A 26,637-nucleotide genomic window follows, 5' to 3' on the forward strand; every position below is an offset into this window, starting at 1 on the left:
TTTTCATTTTTGCCAGTCTGGAAGGTATAAAATAGTATCTCATTATGATCTTAATTTGTTTTTTCTGAGTTACTAATGGACATCTTTTCACATTTAATCTCCATTTGCATATCAGTTCCTAAAAAAATACCTGTCAATATCTTTTGCCATTTTTTACTGAGTTATCTTTTCTTCTTCTTGATTTATAATCCTTTATGTATCCTGGATCCTTTATAAGATACATCTCTACCATCTATATCTTTGTAAGATGTGCATGCACACACACACAGCCTTTAGAAGATACATCTTTATCTTTGCCCCATTTGTGACTTGTCTTTCCACTCTATAGTATAAAGAACAAAAGTTCTTATTTCAACGTGGGCAAATTTATAGATATTTTTTGATAGCACTTTAAAGGTCTTGTTTAAGAAACACCCTTGCCCCTCTTTCCCCAACCTAGGGTTATACTGGTACTTTTTTCAAAGTTTTAAAGTTTTTAACCTTTTATATTTAACTTATCTAGAGTTGATTTTCGTGATATATATGTACACACAATGGTTTTCAGTGTTAAAAGCTCACCTTATGTTGAAATTACCAGTGAAATAATGGGGTAATGATGCTGGAACTTTCAAATGCCCTTTTAACAGATTAGTACTTACTCCCTTGCTCAGTCCGTCCCTGAGCTAGAGGACCATTCTGATTGGCGACAGCTTTCATCGACCTAAGCAACATTCACACAAATGGCTGCAATTTAGGCTTTTGCTTCTTCAAAGCACTAGCATACATGTTATTTAGTGCAATTTGGTTGTCAAAAAACTGAAAAGATTTTTAGCATGTTGATCAAAATTTATAAATTTCTTTATACTTCACTTAAATCCTGGCAAACAGAAGCATCTCCAAACAGTTCAACACATCTACTGCAAACAAGCAATAGGGGAAAAAGGTGTTATTCTAAAGCAGGACACTAGGCCGGTTAGCTCAGTTGGTTAGAGCATGGTGCTAATAACACCAAGGTTGCCAGTTCGATTCCTGATGGGCCATTGTGAGCTGCGCCTTAAAAAAAACCCAAAACAAACAAACAAACAAAAAAACTAAAGCAGGACTCTCTTTGTGTTCCTAACAGCTTTGTGGTTGACTAAAATGGTTAGAAGTTACAATACAAACGAGGAATTGAAGGTAAAATTTGCCCCAAGAGAAACACGTTTTGCCTCAATAAAAAATAAGGTAAACACTTCTCCAATACTTCTCCACTTTATTAAGATTAACCAAATAGTATTTACGTATGTAAACATTTACTATAAGTTTCAGTGATGTTTAGATTCTGAATTATCTTTCCGTAATTAAGTTAATTTAGGCACATTAACTTGAATATTTTATAGAAAACACTTATTTAGGTCACAAATAGCAATGAGTATAATTTGCAAATGTTACAAAGATGATTCCAAATCTCAGCTAACCTCTTTCCCAAACTGCAACCACTCGTTTAGTCTTGAATGAAAATAGAGACCAAAAATAAATGCTTACATGTATCATCACTGTGAGATTCTGGTGACTGAGAAATCCCTGTTGAAGCAGTGAGCTGTGATTACTGGAAAGCTCAGAACACTGGCAAGGCTTAATTGCGAAGTACTTAACATAAGGCCACAGAGTTTGCTTTCCTAAGAAGAGCTAGGAACTACAGATGTCATTTAGTAATGCATTGAAATGGCATTGCTAGGTGAGTGCTGCACAGAAACTCCAGGTCACCTCTTCGTCATCTATTATTTTGGATAAGCTTCCACTATCATAGCATGGCCCTGTAAAGGAAAAAGAGTCCAATTAGGGCAATGAAAGGTGATGAACGCAGCCAGTACAAAGGCAGCAGAAAACACTGGGGAAAGTATAGGCTTTGGAGTTTGACCCTGGCTCTGCCATTCAAACACTGTGATTTTGGAAACATTATTAGCTATTCTGAACCTCAATTTCTTCTATAAAAGGGGGCTCATGGTACCAACTTCACAGTGTTTTTGGAAATATTAAATTAGACAGCATACACTATATACACACACATATTTCTATACACACACACAGACATATATACATATGTGCCTCTGAGTCTGTCCAGTAGAATCCGATTCCTGGATGTGCCGTAAGTGATTGCTATTAAAATGAGAAGCCACAGGGGGCTCTTTCTAGCTGTACAAAAATAAACATAATACAGTGAATGCCAACAACTGTAAGTTTCTAGATGAGAAAACTTAGGCTTTGAAAGGTTAAGTTACTCATTCAAATTCACAAAGCTATTAAGTCACAGGGTCAGGACTTAAAACCAGGTCTAGATGATTCCAAAGCCAATGGCTCTTCTTCACTATTCTGCTCAGGTGAAGATAATCAGAGGGTCCACAGAAGTAAGAAGGTAGAAAATCCCTTTTTTCGCACCGTGTAGTGCTGTGCGCTAGTTACCTCCATAGTTGAAAGCACAGACATTTGTTTTCATGAATCTAAATCCTATCTGATAATCAGTCATTCTATTTTTTGGACTGCCATCAAATCAGTTAATAGCCTAACTAACTAATCTCCCTGTTTCCAGGTTCAATTAAATCCCCATAAATATTTATTAAGCAACTATTATTTGAACACTGTGTGAGTATAAAGATTAGTACATGGCTTCTGCCCCAATGTCCTATATACTGTAATTCTATACTATACTACATAGTATATATATACTATATAGTGTATATATACTATATATAATATATACTGTATAGTACTATCAACTGTTAAATACCTTGACACAGGTGTAAGCAAACAAATGAACAGAGGCTGGAAGGTTTGACTGACTTGGGGTTATCCTAGAAGGCAGAAATTTCCTTCTCCAGCTTTATTTACAATGCATTCGTTTCCTGTCCCAAATCTTTTAGGTTGCTCTAGAATAATGGTTATCAGCTGGGGGTGATTTTGCCTCCCACCCTCCCCCGAGGACACTTAGCAATGTCTGGACATATTTTTGGTTGTCCCAACTATACGTATTTGGGAAGGGGGATGCTGCTACTGGTATCTAGTGGTTAAAGACCATGCTAACCATCTTATAACACATAGCACAACCCCTCCACAAGAAAGAATTATCTGGCTCAAAATGCTAATAGTGCCCACGTTGAGAAACCCTGCTCTAGATCCATAATGATGGATCCCTCCTGTGATCAAATCATGTCCATATCACTCATTTGCCTCTTGATGAAACACCACCAGTTTAACCTAGTTTCTAAGATGCATCATCTCTCTCTCCTCACTGTACTACAAAGTTCTAGAAGAAAGGTACTGGGCATTATTCTTTGTTCATCCACAAAAGCATCTATGTGTTCTTTATACTCTATGACTAGATAACAAATTGGAGAACACACTCAAAACCAAAGGACATAAACCTATGTGGAGATGCAGTCAGACAGTGCTGTACTAGTTATCTTCTTTGTGTAAGCCTGGCACGGAAAGGTAAGAGGGGGGGCTCTGATCCGAATCGACTACGGTTACACAGGTTAAAAAATGCTTTGGATCATGAAGTCTAAAATGTTTCAACCTATGAATAACGGACTCCTTGTTTGTCTTCAGAGTTTCTGAGGAAAAACCATAAACAAAGGCTTTTAAATGTAAGATGTTTACACTTCACATCTTATTTATTCATCTTGATCAGCAACAGAAATTTCTATAATTTGAAGGAAAATTAAATCTGTTTCCATCATGATTAAAAAAAATAAAAAAAATTCCAGTCAGCCTTCCTTTTGGATTTTATTCCTAGAGTGAAATGCTACAGGAGGTAGCAAGTTGTGTCTATACCACAAGAAGGTAGAAAAAAGATCTGTACAATAATATAATTTGTCCCAGCTAAATAGCAGTAAGTTATCGAGAGGGAAATTAATTCTCCAATTAAGGTATAGTTCAGTTTTCAAGAAAGACAGTTTACCTCTTGGATTTTATAGATAAGTCTTATGGTGACTAGATAAATGAATAAAATTTTATTATTAAAGAAGAATATATATCAAAGTGTGAATGACAGTGTCTGGTGAAGGGATATAGATGATCTAATTTTTTCTATATAGTTTTTGTATTTTCCATAATTTCCGTAACAGGCATATACTACTTTTATAAACAAAAAAAATGTAAACATTATTTTAGGAAAAAAATAGCTTGGATTTAAATAGCATCTTCCTTCCAAAGTACTATCAGAATTAAAGTTGTATTCTCTCCCCACAAAAACAGGCTGCTTTTTTCTGGTTGCCTGTCATCAGAAATATTGCTCTAAGAATGTTTCAAAATAAACTAAATAAAACATTCTTAGGTGATCTTGCTTTGTTTCCAAGAAAATGACTTTCCAGAAGCTCCTATAAAGCTGCTGTGACATACCTGCCCTCCAGCTGCACAGGCAGCCACTAAACCATACTGGCCTCCTTCCTTCCGTAATCTGTTGGCAGCTGCCATGACCAATCGGCAACCAGTGGCTCCAAACGGATGACCCAGGGACAGCGATCCACCCCAGGTGTTAAACTTCTCCAGAGGAGGCAATCCAACCTGGCTCCCACAAAAACAGACACAAGTATAAAGATGAGTTTACTTACAAAAGAATCAGGCCAGGCTCTTAGTAATAGGAAGTAAGAGAGCTAGAGAGAAGTAACTACCTTAAGACACATCACAAATTATTTTACTGCAAAAGAAAAATTCTAGGTCAATTCTGAAAGCCAAAGGTCCATTTATTTTTCATCTAACATCAGAATGGGAAGAACAAAAGACAAGCTAAAATTTTGCTGTTATTTTTTCTAAAGCATTTCCAGGAACTATTTTGTAATTAAGAAACAAATATACCTAATCAGACACAAAATTCTTCATAAGAGAAGCTTTCTCCTTCCTATTTGTACTAATAGGTAACTAAGATCCAGAGAGTAAAGTGCTTTGGAAAGTCAAGTGTATTTTTAATCAGAAACTTACCTTGGTTTTCCTACCCATGTAGTTTTGTGCAAACCAGTCAGAATCCATGGCTTTAAAATTAGCCAAAATCTGACCCTGGAAAGGAAAATAATTCAATAAGAACCTTGTTATTAATGTCCCTCAAGGTTTTCTTTTACGTATGAGTTTATCTAACTTTAAAGATGAGCAAATCTTTTAATCAGTTTTCCCTGAAATTTTCTAAAGAAATAATTTAGTACTTTTGAAGGGCCTCTAAGAGATAGCCTCAAAGGTATGTTTTTACACTTTATATGTGCCCTGGATTCATTCCCTCCCCTATGCCCTTACCAGTAATGTTAATCAGTACTTCCAATATAAAGCTCCACTTCTGTTTTATTCATATTATAAACTACGCTTTGCTCTCTCCCACAAACACAGACTATACTTTTTATGGTTATGGTTCTTTGATATGACTTACTGAGAAAGCTTCATGAAATTCAAAAGCATCAATGTCATTCATTGTTAATCCTGCCTTTTCTAGAACTTTTGGAGTAGCATATGATGGTCTGAAAAGAAAAAATAAGTAGTACGTTAAAACTTTAACTTTTAACCGAAGAGCTCCTTCATATTCCCCAAACTGAGTTTTACACAAGTATTAGAACTCATTCACTGATTCTACTGTACAAATATCAATTAAGTGTTGGAGATACAAGAGTGAACTGAATAGACCATGGCCTCTGCCCATATGCAGTTTGTATTCTAAGTCAAGGAAACAGATAATATACAAGTAAACAATGAAAGAGAAAGACAAATTAATAATGTGAAGAACTAGAAGAACACAGAGTTCAAAGGGCAAAGCATAGGACAGGGCACGGCTAGTTTTAAGGACATGATAAGGGTAGAGCCTTGTGAGGGAGAAGAAGATAGTATAAAATGAGGAGGCTTTTATAAAAGGCTATTCTGAAGATTGTGTAGCAATAAGAAACAATGCTTATGATACCTTCATAAAATATAATACGAAGTTATATACATAATAAGTAGAAATTATAGGAAAAAATGGAAAAGAATCCCAAACTATAAAATGATATACCAACATAAAGGATTATTATTTTTTTAAAATCCAACACACAAACCAATTATGAACTCAGGGCTTACTGTACTTTAAAACCTGTATAACAAATGTGGGCAATCAAATACTTTTGATTCTAGTCCAAGGATATATATACTGCTACCTACCCAAGTAAAAGTTGGTCTTTTGGATCTTGAGACACGTACACAAAATCCCTAGGTGAAAAACAGAGGGTTTAGCTCCAGTCATAAAATAAAGAAACCGAGAGCAATTTATTTAAATGTTGATTTACCTCAGATACGCCTTGGGCTTGTAACCCAGGGCCAGAGCTTTTTCCTCTGCCATAATCAGCATTGCAGATGCACCATCAGTCTGAAATGTTAACCAGAAAAATAATGTTCAATTCTTCAGCCTGTCTGGAGGTCTTTCCACAGCCATCTTCTTCTGTGTCCTGCTACTGAATCTACCAAATAATTATACAGTGATTCTATATAGGAAACCCTTTTTATTTTTTCTATCATTAAATTGTAATTCAAACACACACACTACAGTGTCTGATCCATTTTTAGAGGATGTTCAAAAAGTACCATAATGATCAAATGGACAGAGAATAGGTAACTTTAGAAATATTGTTCATAATAAATTTAAACTAAATGTTTTTTTTGCTTTTGACACAGAATATGAGGAATTTTATGAATTAAAATGATTTTTGCTTTACTTATTTATTTTTACATTTTCTGGACTGTTTCTCAGCTGCTTGCTGCCTGTGACTTCCAGGTGGTTTTCTTCTACTTAGAGACTCCACAGCAAGCAAACCAATGGAAGACAACAGGTAGGCGGCTGAGAATGTCAAAACCAGTGTTCCCTCTTTGGACACACCCCATATGTTCATTCCCAACTGACAACTGAGAAGTCGGGGGACAAAGAGGTACCACTGAAAAAAGCCCTTTACCGAGACTTCAAAAGCACTAAAAAAAAAAAAAAAAGAATTTCAAAGAAAAGGAAACTACTCTGTAGAGTTTGCAAAATCAAAACAATTTCTACCACATTCTACCATATTTTTACCATATTTTACTCAGCAACCCTAAAGAGACTATGTAGGCACTACCAATAGGGTGGCCATACAGTCTGGAAACATAGCTGACTATACATAATCTACAGTTTGTGGACATTACATTAATAATATGTTCAGTGTGCCACTGCACAAAACTGTAATGAATGCAGTGCATTAACATATTTAATGCAGTGCATTAACATATTTCTAGAAACTCACGTATCTGTGAAGTATTGCCTCTGATGATTTGTTTCTGGTTTTCAATAAATAAACCTGCACCGTTAGCTCGCCCCAGAAGTAATCGAGAGGGTTCATATCTGGCAAGAGTATAGCCCAGGGCATATAGCCCTAGCGTCCAGTTACGTTTGGGAAATGATCATCTCACCAGCCCTTCACCACCCAGTCTTCATGGGGTGGTGCACCACGCTGCTGGAGCTATGCCAGACACCTTCCCCTAGACCAAGAGCAGGCCTTAAACAGTCACTTACCAAGACCAAATATGTCACACATCTGCCTATGTTTCCAGACTTTATGTCTGGGTAGGGGAGTTATACCATAAAAGAAACATCAACCAGATGAACTACATCCAGTAGATTATACCCAAGGTGGTAGGAGAAGGGAAACTGCATCGTACAAGCAGAATCGATAGGATGTTTAATTGAGGAGCCAAAAAAACAAGGAAGGATATGAAGCTACCCGCAGATAAGTAAAATAACAACAAAAAATGAGGGTGTATTTATTCCATGATAGGAAAATAATTTGGGGGTCAGTACAAAGCATTATTTTCTAACACTCAGAGCTAGAAGAGTTGTCTTGCCACTCTTCCTGCTTACCTTCTGTGTCCTATGACTCCCCAAATTCACATCCTAAACTCTAACCAAGCTTTGCCCCTAAAGAGGCCCTTGCTTTCACACCTCTTGATTTTGCACTTGCTATTCCCTTGGCCTAGAACACCTTCTGTATATTTCTTGAACTAGTGGTTGGTACTCTTCCCTCCAGATTCTCCACTTTGAGAAGCCTCTCTGACCCCCAGCTATGCGTCTTCGCCAACAGCCTATGCTTATAGCCACCACAGTGCTTTTTCTCTATATTAAAAGCCTCTGTTCTTTTTATCTCCAGTGCCTAGCATAGGCAATCCAAGTGTTTTGACTGGTTAAGTGTCTGAAGAGAACAGCTTTTTGTATCAGAATGGTGGCTGGATCAGGTGACTTCTAAGGCCTTAAAAACCATTCTATTTTAATATTATCTATTTATAGATAATATTATATCATATATTTAATATGATTCTATTTCAATATTATCTTTACAGTGAATAACTATATTTTTAAGCTTCTATTCATACTACAAACAGACGTACTTTAGGCTTTTCTACTGAGAGTACACAAATATGAAAGTCACTAGTAATACACAGAGCACACATAAATTACCAGGAAAGATGAATTTGCAGCTGTTACTGTGCCATAGGGTTTGACAAACGCAGGTTTTAGTTTGGCCATTTGATCCAGGGAGGAAGGACGAATGCCATTATCTTTGGTAACTGTATCTTTTCCTATAAAAAATATGAACTCTTTAACTCTAAGGAAATACAAGCATTATATATCTTCTCTAGAGAAATATGCTTTAAAAATTACAAGAACATATGAAATGTAAACCATACCTGTTTGCTAAAAAGAAAGCCTTTCGTGTTATCAAGATATTATCAAATTCTAAAAACTCTTTTAAGATTTTTTGAAAAAAATCTAAAAGATTTAACAACAAAAAAAGACACCCTATTTTAAGATATTCATTCACATTTGGCTATTCCATACAGAAATCATATGCATGAAGAATTTTAAAAACAGGCACCTATATAAGAACTAAAATATATCAGGAAAATGTAAAAGGAGACTCTGAAAAACTTCTCTTCATGGGGATGTAAAGTACAGCATAGGGAATATAGTCAATAATATTGCAATAACTATATATGGTGCCAGGTGGGTATTAGACTTATTAGAGGGGTCACTTCGTAAATTATGTAAATGTCTAATCATTATGCTATACACCAGAAACAGCGTAAAATAATATTGAACATCAATTGTAACTGAAAAATTAAAAAAGAAAACCTTCTCTTTAAAATGTTTACCTATTGTTGTAACACAAATTGAAACCTGAGTCCATGTTCACTGAAAAGTTATGTGGGTTTTTTGGAGATTTAGGAGCAACTCAGACTTCCCTAACAAATATCACGAAGCAGTCTCTTTTACAAAGTGGAGCAAACCATTTCACCTGGTACTTTGAAGGGTACAACATCAGACAGGAGTCCTTCATCCTGTGCCTTCTTGGCCAGGCTGTGAGAGCGCAGCGCATACTCATCCTGTTCCAGTCGAGAAACAGAAAAGGCGGCAGCCAATCGGTCTGCAGAGTGGCCCATGGTCTCATTGGTGGAGAACTCGGCCACCGCAGGGAGCTGGGAAAGGAGCCAGACAGGATCAGGGACACTGTTGACAGGTGTTGTACCACACCCAGGGTTATTTGGGAAAGTTAAAATCCACTATCAGTCAAGACCAAAACAAGGGAAACTATGTGAACAGGGCATCTCTGAAGAGGGCTTATGAATTCAAATTTTCTAACCACTATCTTTTCTTTTTTCAACATGACCAAGTAATTAAGCCTGCCCTGTAACTATCAGAGCATAACTGACCCCTGCTGCCTTACCTAATTCTAAATCTCTGAAGCGGGCTGCTTTGGAAATACAAGTCTTTCTGAAAGCATTCACAAGTCTTACCTCAGGTGATAGGAAATTCAATCTGAATTTAGAGATTAAAGCTAGCCGCTGACCCAGAGTCTTGGCCTTATTGAGATCAAGCAACATTTTTCTCATTTTCCTTGAATGACGAATAGGGATGTCGGACATTAACTCTACACCACCTGCCACGATGACATCAGACTGGCCGGAAGCAATCAAGCCAAAACCTACAGGGCACAGGTCATATGTACATGAACATCTTCTGCAGAAATTAACAGACTACTGATCATTTAAGCTTCTTGATTTAAAAATTGTACGATAGTTATCAGTATTGTACAAGATCTGTAATTAAGGTTTTCATCTTTTCAGAGGGATTAAAATAATTTTTTCAATGACTGAAAATATACTCAATGCCCTAAAGAAAAACAAGTGTCATTCAGGCTACACAGACATCAACTTCTGGAAATAGCCATTGAACCAACTCTCAAAACAAATCATGTTCTAAACCGGAACTTTCAGCATATTTTATATGCTCCCAACTTTAGTTTTCAGATATTTTTACTGGGAAGGGAATTTCAATTTCTATAAGCCAAAGAAATTCTGGCTTTTGAGATGTAAGGCAGCCCCTTTCCCTCTTTATGGCCACTGGCAAGTATTTTGTTGCTCTAACTGGGAGTGGTCACATGCTACACAGAGTGGTGAATTGCCCGTCACTGCCTCTGGCTCATTCCTTGCCACCCATGGGATAGGCTGCCCAACTTAACCTTGATGTTACTAAGAGAACACATGATTACTATACCTTTCAGATTTCCTGTCTTTTCACAATAAGGGCCAATGTTACAAAATGTCCCACAATTTTGCTAAAGATTGTTAGGAGAATTTGCAACTAATTAGAAATGCCAAGATGTGGGGGAAAAGAAGAAAGGGCTATACCATCTAAAGCAGTGATTTATCCCTCTGGCAATCGTGGAGGGAGGAAGGCCAATCTCCATGGGGCAGTACATTAGAATCACCTAACTTTAAAACTTGGCAGGTTATAAACTATTCATGCCTCAAATGCAGAAGCATTCTCCTAGAAATATATTCCTCCAGTTGATAATCCCTGCTGTAGCCAACCATATAACTGATGGAGGAACTACATGAATCAGTATGTCCCTCAGGTATAGAGAGCAAGAGAAAAAGGTTGAGACCTATCGTCAAAAATAAAAAATTGTAAATATTACCATATTTTTTTTAAAAAACACAAATTCAGAGATCTGTGCTTATCATTTACTTCTTTAAGAGAACTTTTTAAAGATCAAATAAAAGACAAAGGAGATTACCATGTACCTTCTGCTTTCAGAAAAACATACCTGTGGTCATGGCTTGATTGGAAGAGATGCAAGCCATGGTGACAGTGTGAGCAGGAGTCTTGTCAGAGAAGCCAGCTCCAAGGGCAGCCTACAGGAAACACAGTGAATGAAATGATCATACTACATGTAAATGATGCTTATACTTCTCTGTATGGTGAATCAGGAAAGGTTTGAGTTTAATGTTCTACAGAGTAAGATTCAAAATAAAATGAAGCCCATCACAGAAATGATTTCTCGTTTTTCATCTAGCCACTAAAGACAAGCACTCTGCAAAATTCGAGGTAGCTGGTTTCTAGAATGGTATATAAGGCTACAACACTCTTCTATCTCACCTAATTTCTTACCAACGCTTTGTTCAGAGCCATTTTTCCCCCTTGTTTTTATTTTATTTAATTTTTTTGTATTAGTTTCAGGTGTACAAAATAACCTAACGATTAGACATTTACACCCCTCACAATGTGATAACCTCCCCCCAGTCTACCAGCCCTCTGACATCACATCTAGCTGTTACAATTCCATTGACTATATTCCCCATGCTGACTTTACATTCTGTGACTACTATATACAGAGGATGCCAAAAAAATACACATATAAGAAAGGAAAAAAACTGTATGAAAATTGTAATACTGAATACATACCGATAACAAAAGATGAATACAAGTCACGTGTATACGTTTTTGACACCCCCAGTATATATATCTATGAAGTGACAGCCGCAATAAATCCAATACCCATCTGACACCGTACATAATCTTTACATTATTGATTATATTCCCCATATTGTGTTCAGAGCCTTTAAGGATATCAATAAATGATTTAATTTTAATGTGTTTAAATTTTCAAATCAACTTAAAGTACACCTGTTAAATACAGTTGATGAAATACGTAATAGGTAAGGTCCTCATGATCTATGTTCCTGTAGTTAAAAAGCTTAGTGGCAAAAGTCATCAAACATAAAAATAATTTCTAAAGAACTTACCACTCATAAACAAAGTCCCCACTCAGGTCCCTGCCCACTTTATACTCATCTCTACTCTCACTACCAGTCAGTCTCTCTCCCTGACTGTCTGATACTTCACACAGCACTTTGTAAATCTGATGCAAAGTCAAAAAAGGAAAACTTGCCAAATACATACGAGTTGATCGGAAAATTGCCTGAGCCACAAGTGAGCCTCTGACAAATAAGGGCTGGACCAGTTAACAAATAGAAAAGAGAAAACTAAACAATAATGACACAATAGGTACTTCAAAAGAACCATTTAAGGGGCCTTGAGGAAAACTGAAACCCAACTTCAATTTTGCAAAAATGGCTTCTGTTATGGTGGCACAGTAAAGTTAAACATGAAATGAGGACATCTATTACTTTATTATACTATATTTATTGGGGAAATTAGGTTGCCAATAAACCAACCAATGCCTGATTCCATTATTTGTATAAAGAATTAATGCATAGGTGCAACAATATTTATAATATTAAAGTTTCACTGTAAAAATAACGTTCTTAACTCCCCTCACCGCACAGCACCCCCACCACTATTTACTATGAAATTCTGGTTTCCATTAGAGAAATTCATTTTTAGTGGCCTCTTTCTGGAACTATTTAATTATCCTCAAAATACAAGATCTCCTATAATTTGATAAAATAAACGTTTCCAAAGTCTAGATTGAAGAGATTCAATGTTTCTTATCTGATTTTTACCTTTATACTTATGCTACCTGTACACTATTTACCATAATCTATAGAAATATAAATGTGCTACAGTAGTGTATATGCAACATGACCTTATTCTGGTTTTTCCTAATACTAAGTGCCCAACCTACTTTGCTGAAAATGACCCCTGCCTACCACATGTCAGCCTCTCCATGTAAACCTATCCAAAAGGAAGAGAGAGGCAAGTCTTCAGAGGGCAAGGGAGAGCTCCCCAGTGGGGCAAATGTAAAGGACACTCAGGTCGTAACAGCTGATCTTCATGAGGTCCTTCCTAGCATGTGTTACACCCTTGGCCCAGTTGACTTTCAGGACTGAGGAGCTTTAAATAGAACTGGCTGCTGGTGAACCTTGTCCACATACTTCTTCTATTTAAAGTTTGAACAGCTCTAAAAGCAAGCTTAGGCTGTAGGTAGTAGATTAAGGAGAAAGGGGAAAGGTGCCTCTTAGTTAAGTTGGAGAGGAGGGGAATATGCTTCAGTAAAGTCAGGTTCATGGGAACTCATCGCCCGGAGCTTTTTAGGATTTCATATTAATTTTGTTAGACAACAAGCCCCAAAGAAATTCTCTAGCTGGAAGTTACCATGTTTCCCCGAAAATAAGACCTAGCTGGACAATCAGCTCTAATGCTGATTAATATAAGACCCATTATTAATTAGAGACCCAAATTATAATATAAGACCCAGTATTACATATCATATATCATATCATATCATATCATATCATATCATATATCATATCATACCTGGTCTTATAGTAAAATAAGACCGGGTCTTATATTAATTTTTGCTCCAAAAGACGCATTAGAGCTGATTGTCCGTCCGGCTAGGTCTCATTTTGGGGGAAACACAGTATGTTAGCTTTGAGGTTACATATCCCCTCAACTCACTTTCCCTGAAGCCACTGCTAAAATTACCTGGAGTGCAATGCAAGTGGTGTTGGTACCGGGCAGGGAGAGAGACTCTATCTCATATCAATCAATAGCTGAGATTTGCATATGGATGTAAAATTTCAAGAAAACAAATTCAGGAAAAAAACATTAGGGCTTTAGTGTTACGATAGAATAGAAATATACAGAAAATTGAAACAGGTCAATATTTACTTTTTAAGTGCTCTTATAAGGGTCACTTTTTTCCCCAGAATATAAAAGTTGAAAATGTATTATGAATAACTTGATGAACTGATAAAATTATCATATTCAATACATTTAAAAATGTGAAGATCTAGTAAAAAAACATAAAAATCAGAGAAAGGGAAATAAAAAGAACCTCTTCCTGTTCTTAATTCTTTCCTGACTCTCTAACAACATACAGTTAATTTTTGTGGGCTGACAGGTAAAACGGTAGGGCAGAACAAATACTTCAGTCCTGTTCAATTTCCCTTCTCTTGGCTGACAGTGATAAAGTTATTGCCTTTTCAACTGTACTGAACACAGTAACATAGCAGGCACAGACAAGAAACAAAGAAAATGCTGAGCACACTGCAATGTGCTTTGGAGCCAACTTTATCCAAATAATCACCTTCAAATTGAAACAAGGCCCAGAAGATGTGTTTTAACTATTCAATATGTCTGTAGGACATGTCACAAAATCTCCCAGGTCTGTCATTATCTCGTTTACCCAATAAATACTACATGGAGTTATGCCAACTAGGGGAAAGGTAAAATCACAAAAGTTCCAAGGTCTGTCATTATCTTGTTTACCCAATAAATACTACATGGAGTTATGCCAACTAGGGGAAAGATAAACTCCTGTGAAATAGTTTTTAAAAAAACTCTATTATGGGAGGGGGATTACCACTTTGTGAGGGGTGAAATGTCTAGTGCATTGTTTTGTACACCTGAAACTAATAAAATAAAAAATCCCCAAAAAACAGAAAAATCCCCTATGTGTCACCTCGTCAATATGAATAAACAAGGCTACCTCAAACAAAAACCATGTTACGAAAAAAGTTCTTTGCAAAATGTTGAGATTTTAAGTTAATTAGAAGCCATACTCTAATATTACTAAAAGTCACACAAGTCAAACTCTGACATAATTTCTATCTTCCTAACAAAAGAGACAGACAAATTAACATTTCCCAAGCCAGCTCAAATAACTGATTTGATTTTTATACAGTATAAATATATACTACTATAGTGTACGTCATTTGATTTATAGTATAATTCTTTTAAATATTAAATAACATTATTCAAGTTATAAAATCACGTAAGTCAAATATACTTAATGGATTTTAATAGCTTTTACAGAGTAAATTCTATTAGCTGAAATTCAAATTGATTCTCCTACCAATCTCTAAATAATATAGTTTGTTTCACGCACCTCTCTAGCCACATTGCTTGTTTTCACTTCCTGTATAACTGTGCCAAAGATGATATAATCAACAACATCCTTTGGGACATTGGTCCGATGCAACAAACCCCTGAGAACAGAAGTCCAAAGCAAAGAAGCATTTCACACATCAAGGTAGGGCCATAGGTCATTACTTAAATAAAACATTGCACTTCTTTAAAAGGTTAACTTTGAATTTAAAGAGCAGAGAGTGTGCGTTTTGCTTAATTCGACAACCATGTGGCACCTTATCAAAAAAGAAATGAAAGAAAGAGTGATTTAAAAAGTCACCACGTGATGCTCAACTGGCAATGAGGAGTTACACAGAAAGAATAAAAAATAATTTGGAACATGATAAAATGGATAAGTAAACGTAGTAATGTTAGTGGGAACCAAGTTTTCATTCAAAAGAGAAAAGAGACAAATATAAAACTAAAGAGATGAAGTAAAATCCCAGGTATGTTAAATTTAAATTTGACATATCAATATAAATACAAGATTTAAGTAATATACATAGTTTTCTAGTTATCCCCACTGATAAAGATTAGATGCAGTAACACTCCAGTAGAAAGAGCATACCCTGACCTCAGACTTGGTTACTAAATGTCATTCCCCATTAAAGGAATCAGAGCTTTTTTAAAAATGAGACTAGGTCTAAAGCAGGGAAAGTACAAAGTGAACCTCACTGATCTATTTTGTGCTAAAAATAAGAAAGCACTCAAAGACTAATGGGACCGTCGTAAAAACAGGAACACAGGTATACACATTTGTCAAAACTCATCAGACTATACCCTTAAAATCTCTGCATGTTATTGTGTGCAATTGTACCTCAAAACATACTGTAATAAGAAACAAAATGGACATAGGAGCCAACCTGAAGGAGCTCCCACAGATAAAATGTGGGATTATCTGAGCTTCAAAAAGAATAATGACTAAACTTGGCCATAACACAAAAAATAAATAAAAATCCATTAAGTCCTCATCATTTAAAAAAAGAAAAAACCTACTCTTTATAGAAAAATACCAGCCAATAAATGTAGGAGGAATAAAAGAATCAGAAAAATCACCAATCTATAATCTTTAATGTAATAACCAATTCAAGAAAAAATTATCAATGAATGCTAAAACCGTTTGGTGGAAGGCTGTTGGGGAACAGGACGTTCACATGGTGCTAAGATATCCCTTTACAGATTACTGACTAATTGCAAAGGGAAAAATGTACCTTTATAATCCAGATCTGGCAGTCTGACCACCACCATGACGAAGTGCTTAAGATTCAGCATCATATATCATGTGCCTCTTGAAATGATACGATACCCATGTGCTTTACCCATGAAGCATTCTTACCCCAAAATGCTCAACCTGAATAAAATCAAGCCTCCAGTTTACAAGCAAATTCATAGAGAAAAGTTAAATATCATCATAAGGAAACATCGAGAATGTGGGACATTTATAGGACAGCTGGCCTGGATTTTTCAAAAAGTCACTGTCATGTGGGGTGGGGGTAGGGGAGCCGAGGGAGAAATTAATGTTCTAAATTAAAAGAGACTAAAAAGACACATTCACTTGTAACATGAAAAGGGACATATCCATTTATAATATAAACCTTGATTGGGTCCTAGTTTGAAAAAAAAATATTAAGACAAGACATTCTTGGAATAATTGAGGGGGATATGACTATGAATTGGGCATTAAAAGTTATCATGAAATCATTGTTATTATCTTAGCTATGGTAATGGCATCACCATAGCAGATAGCAGAGAAGGTCCTTATTCTTAGGAGATAAACACTGAAATATGCAAAGCTGAACCATAGAGATACAGCAAATATGGCAGAATGGCAACAATTATTAAATCTAAGTGGAGGGTATTTAAGTTTTCACTGTATTAGTCTTTTAATTTTATTGTACATTTGACTTTTTTTTAAATAAAAAGTTGAAGAAAAACTTGCAAATCTCCAGCCTGGGATGATAATCAGAAATAGTACCATTATCAACAAATGGAAAATAAACTGGTTTTGAGGAAAAGATAGTTTTCATTTTTGATGTGCTAAACTTGAAGTGTCAAAGAAATGGTCGAATTTAGAAATTTGGGAGTCCTCTACATAAAAAAATAAAGATTAAGTAGATGAGATTTTTAAGAAAAAACATGTGCATAGAGGGAATGCAAAGCTCTAAGGACTGAAACTTGCAAAATACCTTTAAAAAAGGGAAGAATTCCAGTTTTCTAAAAGTAGAGCAGAATCAGTCAGAAGATGGGAGGGAAATTAGAAAGGTTAATATTAAGGAGACAAAGGAAGACAATTTCAAGTACAGGTGCCAGTGTCAAATGCCATAGACTATAGAGACTGGGGCCTGAGAAGAGACTGATGCATTTAATGTTCACAAATCACTACTATTAAGAGAAGCTTCCAAAGTATCATTACTGTAGAGCAATGGGAATGGAAACAATTATTAGAAGATTAAGGAAAATAAATGGAATAGTAAGAAAGAAGCGGGGCAGGACCGGTGGTTCAGGTGGTTGGAGCGCCGTGCTCCTAACTCTGAGGTCGCCGGTTCAATTCCCACATGGGCCAGTGAGCTGCGCCCTCCAGAACTAGACTGAAGGACAACAACTTGGAGCTGATGGACCCTGGAAAAACACACTGTTCCCCAATATTCCCCAATAAAAAGGAAGGAAGGAAGGAAGGAAGGAAGGAAGGAAGGAAGGAAGGAAGGAAGGAAGGAAGGAAAGAAGGAAGGAAGGAAAGAAAGAGAAAGAAAGAAGAAGCAACTGCTGCTTTCATCCATTCTTAAAATCTGGCAGGAAGAGAAGAAATAGGACAGGCAGAATAGGAAGAAGTCAACTAAAGGGAATTTTCAAACTAGGAAAGACCTGTGGCTAGTGCAAAGAATCAAAGGAATATTAATGTGATAATGCCTTACATCCACCAGTTTGAATCTGTATACCACACCTGGCTAAAATCAAGAATAAACGAATTTTGTAAAAGCTAATAAGTGCTTTCTTACCACATAAAAATTAATATGTCGTAGATATGGAAATTCTATTAAACTTGCTATTTCAAGTGTGAAAACTGGAGAAAAGTGCTTTTAATGAATGAAACTGCATTTACTTACGAAAGTGCTGCTCTAGCCAAATCATGTGGCATCAGGTCTTTATATCTGGGAAAAGAAAATAAGTAATTTAAATCCAAAGCCTAGAGCTTTACTAAAAATTTTTTTTCATTCTATTTGAATGAAAAGATCATCTAACATGTGCGGCTATAAATACATTTAACTTCACTATCTAAGAGAGTCCATCAGTTTAAATGAAGAAATAGTGTGACTTTTGCTATTTGTCATCCTTAAAAATCTGGTAAGCGTTAACTCAGGCTGAGCTGGCTAAGAATCTAACAAAATCTCTCTCTCTCTCTCTCTCTCTCTCTCCCTCTCTCTCTCTCTCTCTCTCTCTCTCTCTCTCTCTCTCTATTTTGTGATGCCTAAAGGGACATGAAGAATGTATTAGAGGACTTTTTATGAAACTTTTTATTCTGAAGTAATATGAGATTTATATAATAAAAGAATTGGAGAGATAGAACAGGGTTCCTCCATACCCTTTACCCTGCTTCTCTAATGCTAATATCCTATATAACCACGATGTACTTGCAAAACTAAGAAATTAACATTGGCGCAATACTGCTTTCATCATTAAGCTACTAACTATCTGGATCTCACCAGTTTTCCACGAACACCCTTTTACTGTTCTGTTCCTGAATCTCATCCATGTACTTTGTTGTCATGCCTCTTTAATCTCCTCTAATCTGTGAGTTTCTCAGTTTTTCCTTATCTTTTATGACCTTGGCACTTGAAGAGTAGAGTTATGGATTTGAGGAAAGAATATCACAGAGATAAGTGCTCTTCTCTTTGCTTCATATCCAGGTGTATGTGATATGAACACGACTTATTACTGGTGATGTTAACTGAATCACTTGGTTCAAGTGGTCTCTGCCAGTTTTCTCCACTATTTTTCCCTTTCTTTACTCAATTTGTTAGAAATGAGTCCCTAGTAGGGCCCTTACTCAAGGTGGGGAAAATTAAGCTTCACTTCCTAGAGGAAGAAGTAACAAAGAATTTGTGGACACATGTTAAAATCAACACAATAATGAATATCTGGGGGGAGAGAGTTAGAGGCTACGCTAATATCTAGTTTCTTAACATTTCTCACTCACTAATTTTAGCATTCATTTGTACATCTTGCTTGCATCAATTATTTTAAAAAAAATCACATTGTACAACTAAATAGATATATTTTTTATGTGTCAATAACACCACAATAAAGCTGAGGGGAGAAAAAGGGGGGAAAAATAACACAATCATTTCATACTTACGAAGTGCCTGACAGCAAAAATGGAATGCGAACACCATCCACCACCACGACATTTCTTTGATTGGCTTTGGCTAAGGTTTTCTTTGATTTGGTCTGGGCAACTTTAAGACAAAGTTCAAATAAGTTAGTTAAAATACGTGAAGTCGGATGACTTTACATTTTTAAAGACAGACATTCTAAGAAGAATTACTTCATTCAATGCCAAGTTCTTTTTTCCATTTACCAAACCATTTCAATATATATTTTTTCAAAAAGGCTAAGAAACTGACCAGCATTTACAAGTTTCCAGATAATATTTAAGGTAAATACAGAGATTATATCTAATGATGATGATATTTATGCCATTAATAAAATTGTTTCTTTTACTCAAGAGTTTGACAGTCACACTAAAAGCAACCAATTTGACACGTAAGTCTGTCCTTAATATGAGAAGTCACTTCACATAGATTAATATTCTTGACTTTTTATGTAGAAATAAAGGTCATTTGGGTGATGACTATTGCCCTTCTGCAAAAACATAGAATGCTTCCTGATTCTGTTTGACTCAATTTGCCTAGTTATTTTCTGACATCAAAAGAGTAACCTTCCTCTAACTTTTTAAATTAAAAAAATAGAACATGAATATAAGCTTGTGGTTAAAAAAAAAAAAAGAAAAAGAAAAGTAAACAATACTAAACTATGGAGAGTAAAAACTCTTTATGCCTTACACGCCTTGTCCGTAAACCCATAGCCAAAGCTGATTAGATTCAGGATGGGAAATACACCACCAAAAGTCAATGCACAGAGCAGCTAACCAGTAACCCATGTCAGCTCCCTATGTGATAAGCTATGTAAGTCAGGTCTTCTCTTAGGAATCTAAGCAAAGAAGCAAAGAGAAAAGCCAATTAGTTGAAGCTGAAAGGATGCCAAGAGGAATTTTTGCTGCCCCGTAACTCTGGCTTACAAATGACTTTAGTTGACCGATCTGTCTCAAAGCTGATCATGAACTTTGGTAACTAGGTTCAAACTAAATAAAACATTAGTTCTATTCTGTTTAGATTGTTTTGATGTTTATATTTTGAACAGTCACACACTTAAAACCATGCTAGGAACGTTAGGCATCTACTAAAATAATGAGAGTCAGCCAGGTTAACAAAACCAGAATTATTAGTTTTTCAGATAAAGAAACCAAAACACAGGAAAGTAAAGTGACCAGTTCAAGGCCACACTGCTCAGAAAGAGGTAGAACTGAAACAGAGCAGAGGTCTTCTGGATCCTGGCAAGGTGCCTTTTCAATTAAAGTTATTATCCGAGTAGAAATACCATAATAAAACCCAAATCAGAAATCATAGGTCAATACAGGACCTGGCAAGGAGATAAAGTATGAACTTGTCAGGGTGTTTTTAGCACTGGCCACTGAAGATACACACCTACCTGCGTCAGGGTCTGCAAAAGGATGTATTCAACAGTGAAAGAGTCTAATTCACTGGGTTTACTGAGGGTCTAAATGACCCCATAAAAATCAAATTTATTTACTTTTTTCATTTCATATTGCCCAAACAACCTTCTTTTATTACCCAGTTCCCTAGTCACCCCTATTTCAGGAATGACTCCTGTCGTATATGGGAGAGGAAGATATTCATTAATACAGAAGCCTAAATCTAACTGCAGATGTAAAATGTTAGCTTTTGGCCCCACAACAGTCTCAAGAGTGTAAATTAATCATCTCCAGGCCTGACAAGGCGGGTGAATAAACTGAGCAGCAGGCTGCACGGAGCCTCCAAGACTCCGCCAGGCTCCAAATCCCAGAAAGCAGCCTCCTGTTCACATCCTCGAGCCCAACCGATGTAACACCACTACTGACTGGCCTTATGTTATTTTAATCTGAAAGTAATAGTGACGTTCCGCGTTGCTCATAAAAGGCGGAAACTTACCAAATTGATTTTGGTTTCCATTCAGAATTCACAAATCTAGAATCTTAACATTTAAATCAGAAATGTTTATTTTACAAATGACTGTACCTGGGGCAGCGCATAGCTGAGAGGAACAGCTCAGAGGTCTTACAGCTGAAAGACAAAATAAAGTTTACAAAAAGCGATACAATTCAATGTCTGTGTAAGACGTTTATAAATCCAAATGTAATGTTAAATAAGAACAAATTAAACTTACAAAATCCAAGGGCCAACTTTGATGTACTGGGAAGGTTTCTAAAAGTGTAACTCAAGATGGAAGCCATTCTGAAATCTAGAAAGAAAAGAACAAAAATATATGCTGGGTTATTTGAACAATTTGCAGCTTCTATTGTAGTCTATGATCTCTGATAACCTCATCCATGGCTACTGTGAAATACTGTAACATTTAATCTATTACCAACTATCCTCCTATAGTAATAATATTATAACTACATTGACATAGCTTTCATGTATGCAAATCACTATTGTAAACCTGAACTTATCCAATCCTCAATGACCTATGGAGTTGGCATGATTATTACACCCTCTGTAAGAGATGTGAAAACTGAGGCATACAGAGATTCAGTCACTTGCCCCAAGATCCACAGTCAGTAAGAGGCAGAGAGGGAATTTGAAGCCAGGCATTCTAGCTCAAGTTTACGCTCTTCTCTAGGGCCAGAGGAGTAGAGAGATTGCTGGGCGTGATCATGAAGACACCCATGTTCATGTCCTGATTTTGACATTTGTATTGTGATTTTGTGGAATGTTTGGATTTGAAGGGAATATGCACTCAAGTATTCAAGGACAGTGCAGTATAATGAATGTCAGCAACTTACTCTCAACTGTTATAAAAAAAAGTTCGTGTACTGCACTTACTACTCTTTTATAAGCTTGATAGTCTCAAAATAATAAAATATATATTAAAACCCTATAAAGATATTTACAATATATTAACCATTTCCCGACATTCCTAAAAATGAATTCCTACAATCAGTAAGGAAAAAAAATGGGCAAAAGAGATGAACAGACCATTCACAAAAATGGAAGTACAAATGGCCCTTAGATACCTGAAAAGGTGTTCAATCTCATTCATAAGAGAAATACAAATTAAAACCACACCGAGATACACTTTTTCAAAGGTTTGATATATATTGTGTGGTAAGAGTATACACAAACAGGCACTCTCATATACTGTGTAAACTTGTGCAATCCTTATGGAAAGTAATTTGGGTATTAACTATCAAAACTGCAATTGTACCTAACTTTTGATCCAGCAATTTCACGTTCATGTTTTTACTTCATGGATGTTACTTACACACATGTGACATGATCTATGCTGTCACTATTTGTAATACAAAAGATTAGAATAACCAACAAATAGGGAATTAGTTAAGTAACCCATGCTATGACCACCTGATAAAATATTATCTAGCTATAAAAAAGATAGGGACATTATTGCCAATATGGGGCCATTTTTAACCTGTATTAAGTAAAAAAAAAAAAAAAAGCAAGGTGCAAAATACTGTGTACAGCTGCTATCATTCATGTTCAAGAGAGGAAAAATAATACACACATTTCCTTGTATCTGTAATCTGTATAAAATATCCTTGGAAGTAGAAATAAGATGTTAAAAATAAAGGTTGGCTGGAATGAAGGAAACAGAGTAACTAGGGGACCCAGTGTAAAGAATACTTGTCATTGTACATTTCTCAATTTTGAAACATGTTTTAACTTAAAAAAAAAAAAAGATAAGAATGAATTGGCAAGATTTGCCTATGAAGGCTGTGGAAGCCAGCCTCAAAGACAGCTCCCAATAAAATCATCCCCACCTTTTGGAACTCCTATCCTCCCACATTGTACCATGGTTGGTCTGTGTAAACAAAAGAATATGCCACTTCTGAGATTAGGCTTAGGAAATACTGCAACCTCAATCTTGATCTCTCTCTTAGATCATCACACACCCTGAACGGAGGAAGCCAGCTGGCTCATCTCCCCTAGAGCCAGCCCTGCGAAGGGGCTCACATGGCAAGGAACTGCTGCCACCTGCCAACAGCCACGTGAGTGAACTAGCTGGGAAGTAAATCCTCTAATGCAGCAAGCTTTCAGAGGATGACAGCCCTGACATTCTGACTACACAGCCTTATGAGAAACTCTGAGTTAGAGCAATGCAGTTAGTTCACCCCAGAAACTGTATCATACATTTTTAATGTTTTAAGCAGCTACATTTTGGGATAATTTGTCTCACAAATAAATACAATAGATAATATAGTATCTATTATAAAAGATTATTTATAAAGTTAAATAATAAAAGCCTTATTTAACTTCTTTTCGGTAAAAAGAGGATGCCTTATGGCTTCAGAAAAGAAAAAGAAAAATCATATTTTTCCAAATATGTGGATTGGAAAGAGATGAAGGAATTTAGGCTCACCAGCCCAGGGATAGTCAAGGGACTCTGGCCAGGGAACACAATTGGCCCATGAGATGGGCAACCACTGTTTCCAGAAGTTATATACTTGTATGATGCCACATGAGTGTGGGATACAAGTTTGCTTACGTAAAGTTCAGCATGAAATAAAATTCACAAATGTTGTCAAGAAAATGTTGATTAACAAAAAGGGGGACCTTGCTCTAAGAGATAACAAAACTTTCTATAGCACACTAGTAATTAGGCAGTGTAATTATGGCACAGAAATAAATGAAACTTGGCAACAGAACAGGACGTAGCAAGTTCAGAAGCACATTCACTGATGTGTATGAGAATTCCACATATAATAAAAATAACATTTCAAATAAGTAGGAGAAAGATGAATTATTCAATAGATTTGTTGGGGAAATGGCTAACCACTTGCAAAAAAATTTAGGTCCACAATGCACACCATAAGTACAAATAAATTCCAGAGGGATCAATCCAAATATATATATTTTTTAACTATAAAAATACTAGAAGAGGATATCAAAACATTTTTTATAATCTTAGATGGGGAAAGTTTACCAACATATGACACACAACCCAGAGGCCATAATGGAAAAGAATAACTAATGTATCTGATTAGATACACATTTACAGTATCTAATAGCAAAAGATACTAAAAGAAGTTAAAAGGCAAACAACAGATTCAGAGAAAACATTTGCAACATGTAAAACAGACAAAGGGTTAATACCCATATTCCACAAAGAACTTTTACAAATAATAGAAAAAGAGAAACACTCTACAATGGAATCTGTGGTTTTCACCCCAATATCCATTTCACCCCATAACCATATGTGGTTTGCCATATGTGGTTTGCATCGGATTGAATCCAATCCAACTCCAGGCTTGAAACCAATCAGAATAATCTCAGTCTCCTTCCCAACAGTATTGGTTCAAGTAATCAAAGCCTAAAACAATTGTGCCTGGTATTGCCTTTACCACTGGTATTGATTTAGGCATGGTCTAGTCAGCCTGACATTCAAGTCTTCTGCTTGCAATTCTGGAAGACAAATCTTTCCTCCTGAGGCTTGCAAAGGCTAAAGCAGTTTGCAAACAAGAAAAAAGCTAGCTTAGGGACAGCGCTGATCTCAAAAGAGCTGTCGACAGAGGCAAGAATTTCAGAAAAAGAAACTAGAGCCCTGATTGAATCATATCTGAAATTACCATCCCTTCAGTTCTGTAAATCAATAAATCTCCTTTAATAAGCCAATTTGAACTGAATTTTCTGTTATTTACAACAGGAAGGTTCCTTCCTGATACATGACCAAAAGAGCAACTCACAGAAGAAATCTGAATGCACATTAGTAGGAAATGGCTAAATAAATTATATTATAAACATACTATGGACTGCGCTGCAGTTTGGAAAGAAAAATGAAACATAATGATATATACATATATATACTGACATGGAAAGATATCTACAATATACTATATTAAATGAAAAAGCAAGCTGCAAAAGAGTTTGTATAGTAAAACTCCATATGGAGGTGGGTAAAGAGAGGGAGAGGAAGAGGGAGACAGGGGGGAGGGGAGGGAGGAGGAGGGGGAGGGGAGGGAGAGAGGGAGGGAGAGAGAAATCCATAAAGCTACGAGTCTATATAATGAAGGGATAAAGAAGGGCTTTCATTTTATATTCTTCTGTTTTCTTAAATTTTTCTTATAATGAGCGTTTTATTTTTTATGTACTGTATAATTCGTTTTATTTCAAATCTACATACATTAATATTTATATAGATATATAAAATTATACAAATACATAAAAATGTTCAGAAAAATACATAGCAAAATGTTAGTAGTTATTTCTGGGTGGTGGAATTATAGATATACTTTTCTTTAGACTTTTCTGTAGTTTCCGAAAAAAAATTACATATTACATATATTCAATCAATAATTAATAAAAAAAAATAGGTAGATTTCAAAAGAGGGACTATACAAACTGCCCTATGGCAGGGTTGACCCTTACTGTCATGTGCTCTAAGCTTTAGGAAACAGGTATTTTTGACTCAAGGATTTGGGGAGCATGGATACTCTACTATAAGACAGGCTTGAGTAGCATGTGGAACTTTGGAAAGACGCATAAAGTTGCAGGCACTTGGGAACACGGGAAATAAAAAAGGGACTAAAGGGACTACGCAGGTAATGAAAACAAGATGGATTGGCTCCAATAGCTCATGATTACATCGTTAAGACACAATGTAATGGTTAAGAATGCAGCCTCTAAAGCCTGACAGTCTAAATTCAAATCCTGGCTCCACCCTAGTTGTATGACCTTCAAGTTACTTAATCTTTCTGTTTTAGGATTAAGATACAAATAATTCATCTGTAAAACGAATCTGTAAGATACAGCTAATTCTAGTACCTACCTCATAGGGTTGCTGTGAGAAATAACTAAATTAGCATATATAAAGCATTTAAATAAAATGTTTAAATAAAAAAAATTAAATAAAATGTTTAATAAAAAAATGGACACATTGCCATTAAGCCCCCTCAAAACACCCCCCCTCACTTCACACACACTTATCCCATCATCCTTGCCACTTCCTAAAGCAGTTCTGGAAATCCTCTTTCTTGAGTGTCTTTAGTTGCGCTGTTGTGGCTGCTTCGACGTCCTGAATCATTTTTACTTTGGGGAAGAGCCAGAAGTCACACGGTGCCAGATCTGGTGACTAAGGTGGATGAGGACACACCATAATGTTTTTGACAGAAATTGCTGTACCAGAAGTGATGTGTGACACGGAGT

At 36.1% G+C, this 26,637-nt stretch overlaps 2 protein-coding genes across 12 annotated transcripts in view; one reads left to right on the forward strand and one right to left on the reverse strand.

Moving 5' to 3' along the window:
* ADGRF3 (adhesion G protein-coupled receptor F3) overlaps positions 1–704 on the forward strand; it is a gene marked incomplete at both ends in the record, with an annotated part of 10,944 nt that extends 10,240 nt beyond the window's left edge. The window contains one exon of the mRNA XM_081068854.1: positions 627–704. Coding sequence (XP_080924980.1) covers positions 627–704 — 78 coding nt within the window. The remainder of the gene's footprint in view (positions 1–626) is intronic.
* The window catches only part of HADHB (hydroxyacyl-CoA dehydrogenase trifunctional multienzyme complex subunit beta), a 28,573-nt gene continuing 1,936 nt past the window's right edge, over positions 1–26,637 (reverse strand). For 6 of the 11 annotated variants that reach the window (XM_081068641.1, XM_081068644.1, XM_081068650.1 and 3 more), the window contains exons 2-16: positions 21,644–21,718; positions 21,496–21,540; positions 19,497–19,596; positions 18,247–18,291; positions 15,123–15,222; positions 11,094–11,181; positions 9,781–9,968; positions 9,282–9,462; positions 8,444–8,565; positions 6,255–6,334; positions 6,130–6,177; positions 5,372–5,459; positions 4,936–5,010; positions 4,357–4,521; positions 1–1,775 (exon numbers count right to left, since the gene is read on the reverse strand). In XM_081068641.1, coding sequence (XP_080924767.1) covers positions 1,740–1,775; positions 4,357–4,521; positions 4,936–5,010; positions 5,372–5,459; positions 6,130–6,177; positions 6,255–6,334; positions 8,444–8,565; positions 9,282–9,462; positions 9,781–9,968; positions 11,094–11,181; positions 15,123–15,222; positions 18,247–18,291; positions 19,497–19,596; positions 21,496–21,540; positions 21,644–21,710 — 1,428 coding nt within the window. In that variant the 5' untranslated portion in view covers positions 21,711–21,718 and the 3' untranslated portion in view covers positions 1–1,739. Of the gene's footprint in view, positions 1,776–4,356; positions 4,522–4,935; positions 5,011–5,371; positions 5,460–6,129; positions 6,178–6,254; positions 6,335–8,443; positions 8,566–9,281; positions 9,463–9,780; positions 9,969–11,093; positions 11,182–15,122; positions 15,223–18,246; positions 18,292–19,496; positions 19,597–21,495; positions 21,541–21,643; positions 21,719–26,260; positions 26,286–26,403; positions 26,612–26,637 lie in introns of those variants that run through there. The other 5 variants (XM_081068645.1, XM_081068646.1, XM_081068649.1 and 2 more) reach the window with 5 other exon arrangements.

Source organism: Rhinolophus hipposideros, assembly GCF_964194185.1.
Source record: "Rhinolophus hipposideros genome assembly, chromosome: 12".
Lineage (NCBI taxonomy): Eukaryota > Metazoa > Chordata > Mammalia > Chiroptera > Rhinolophidae > Rhinolophus > Rhinolophus hipposideros.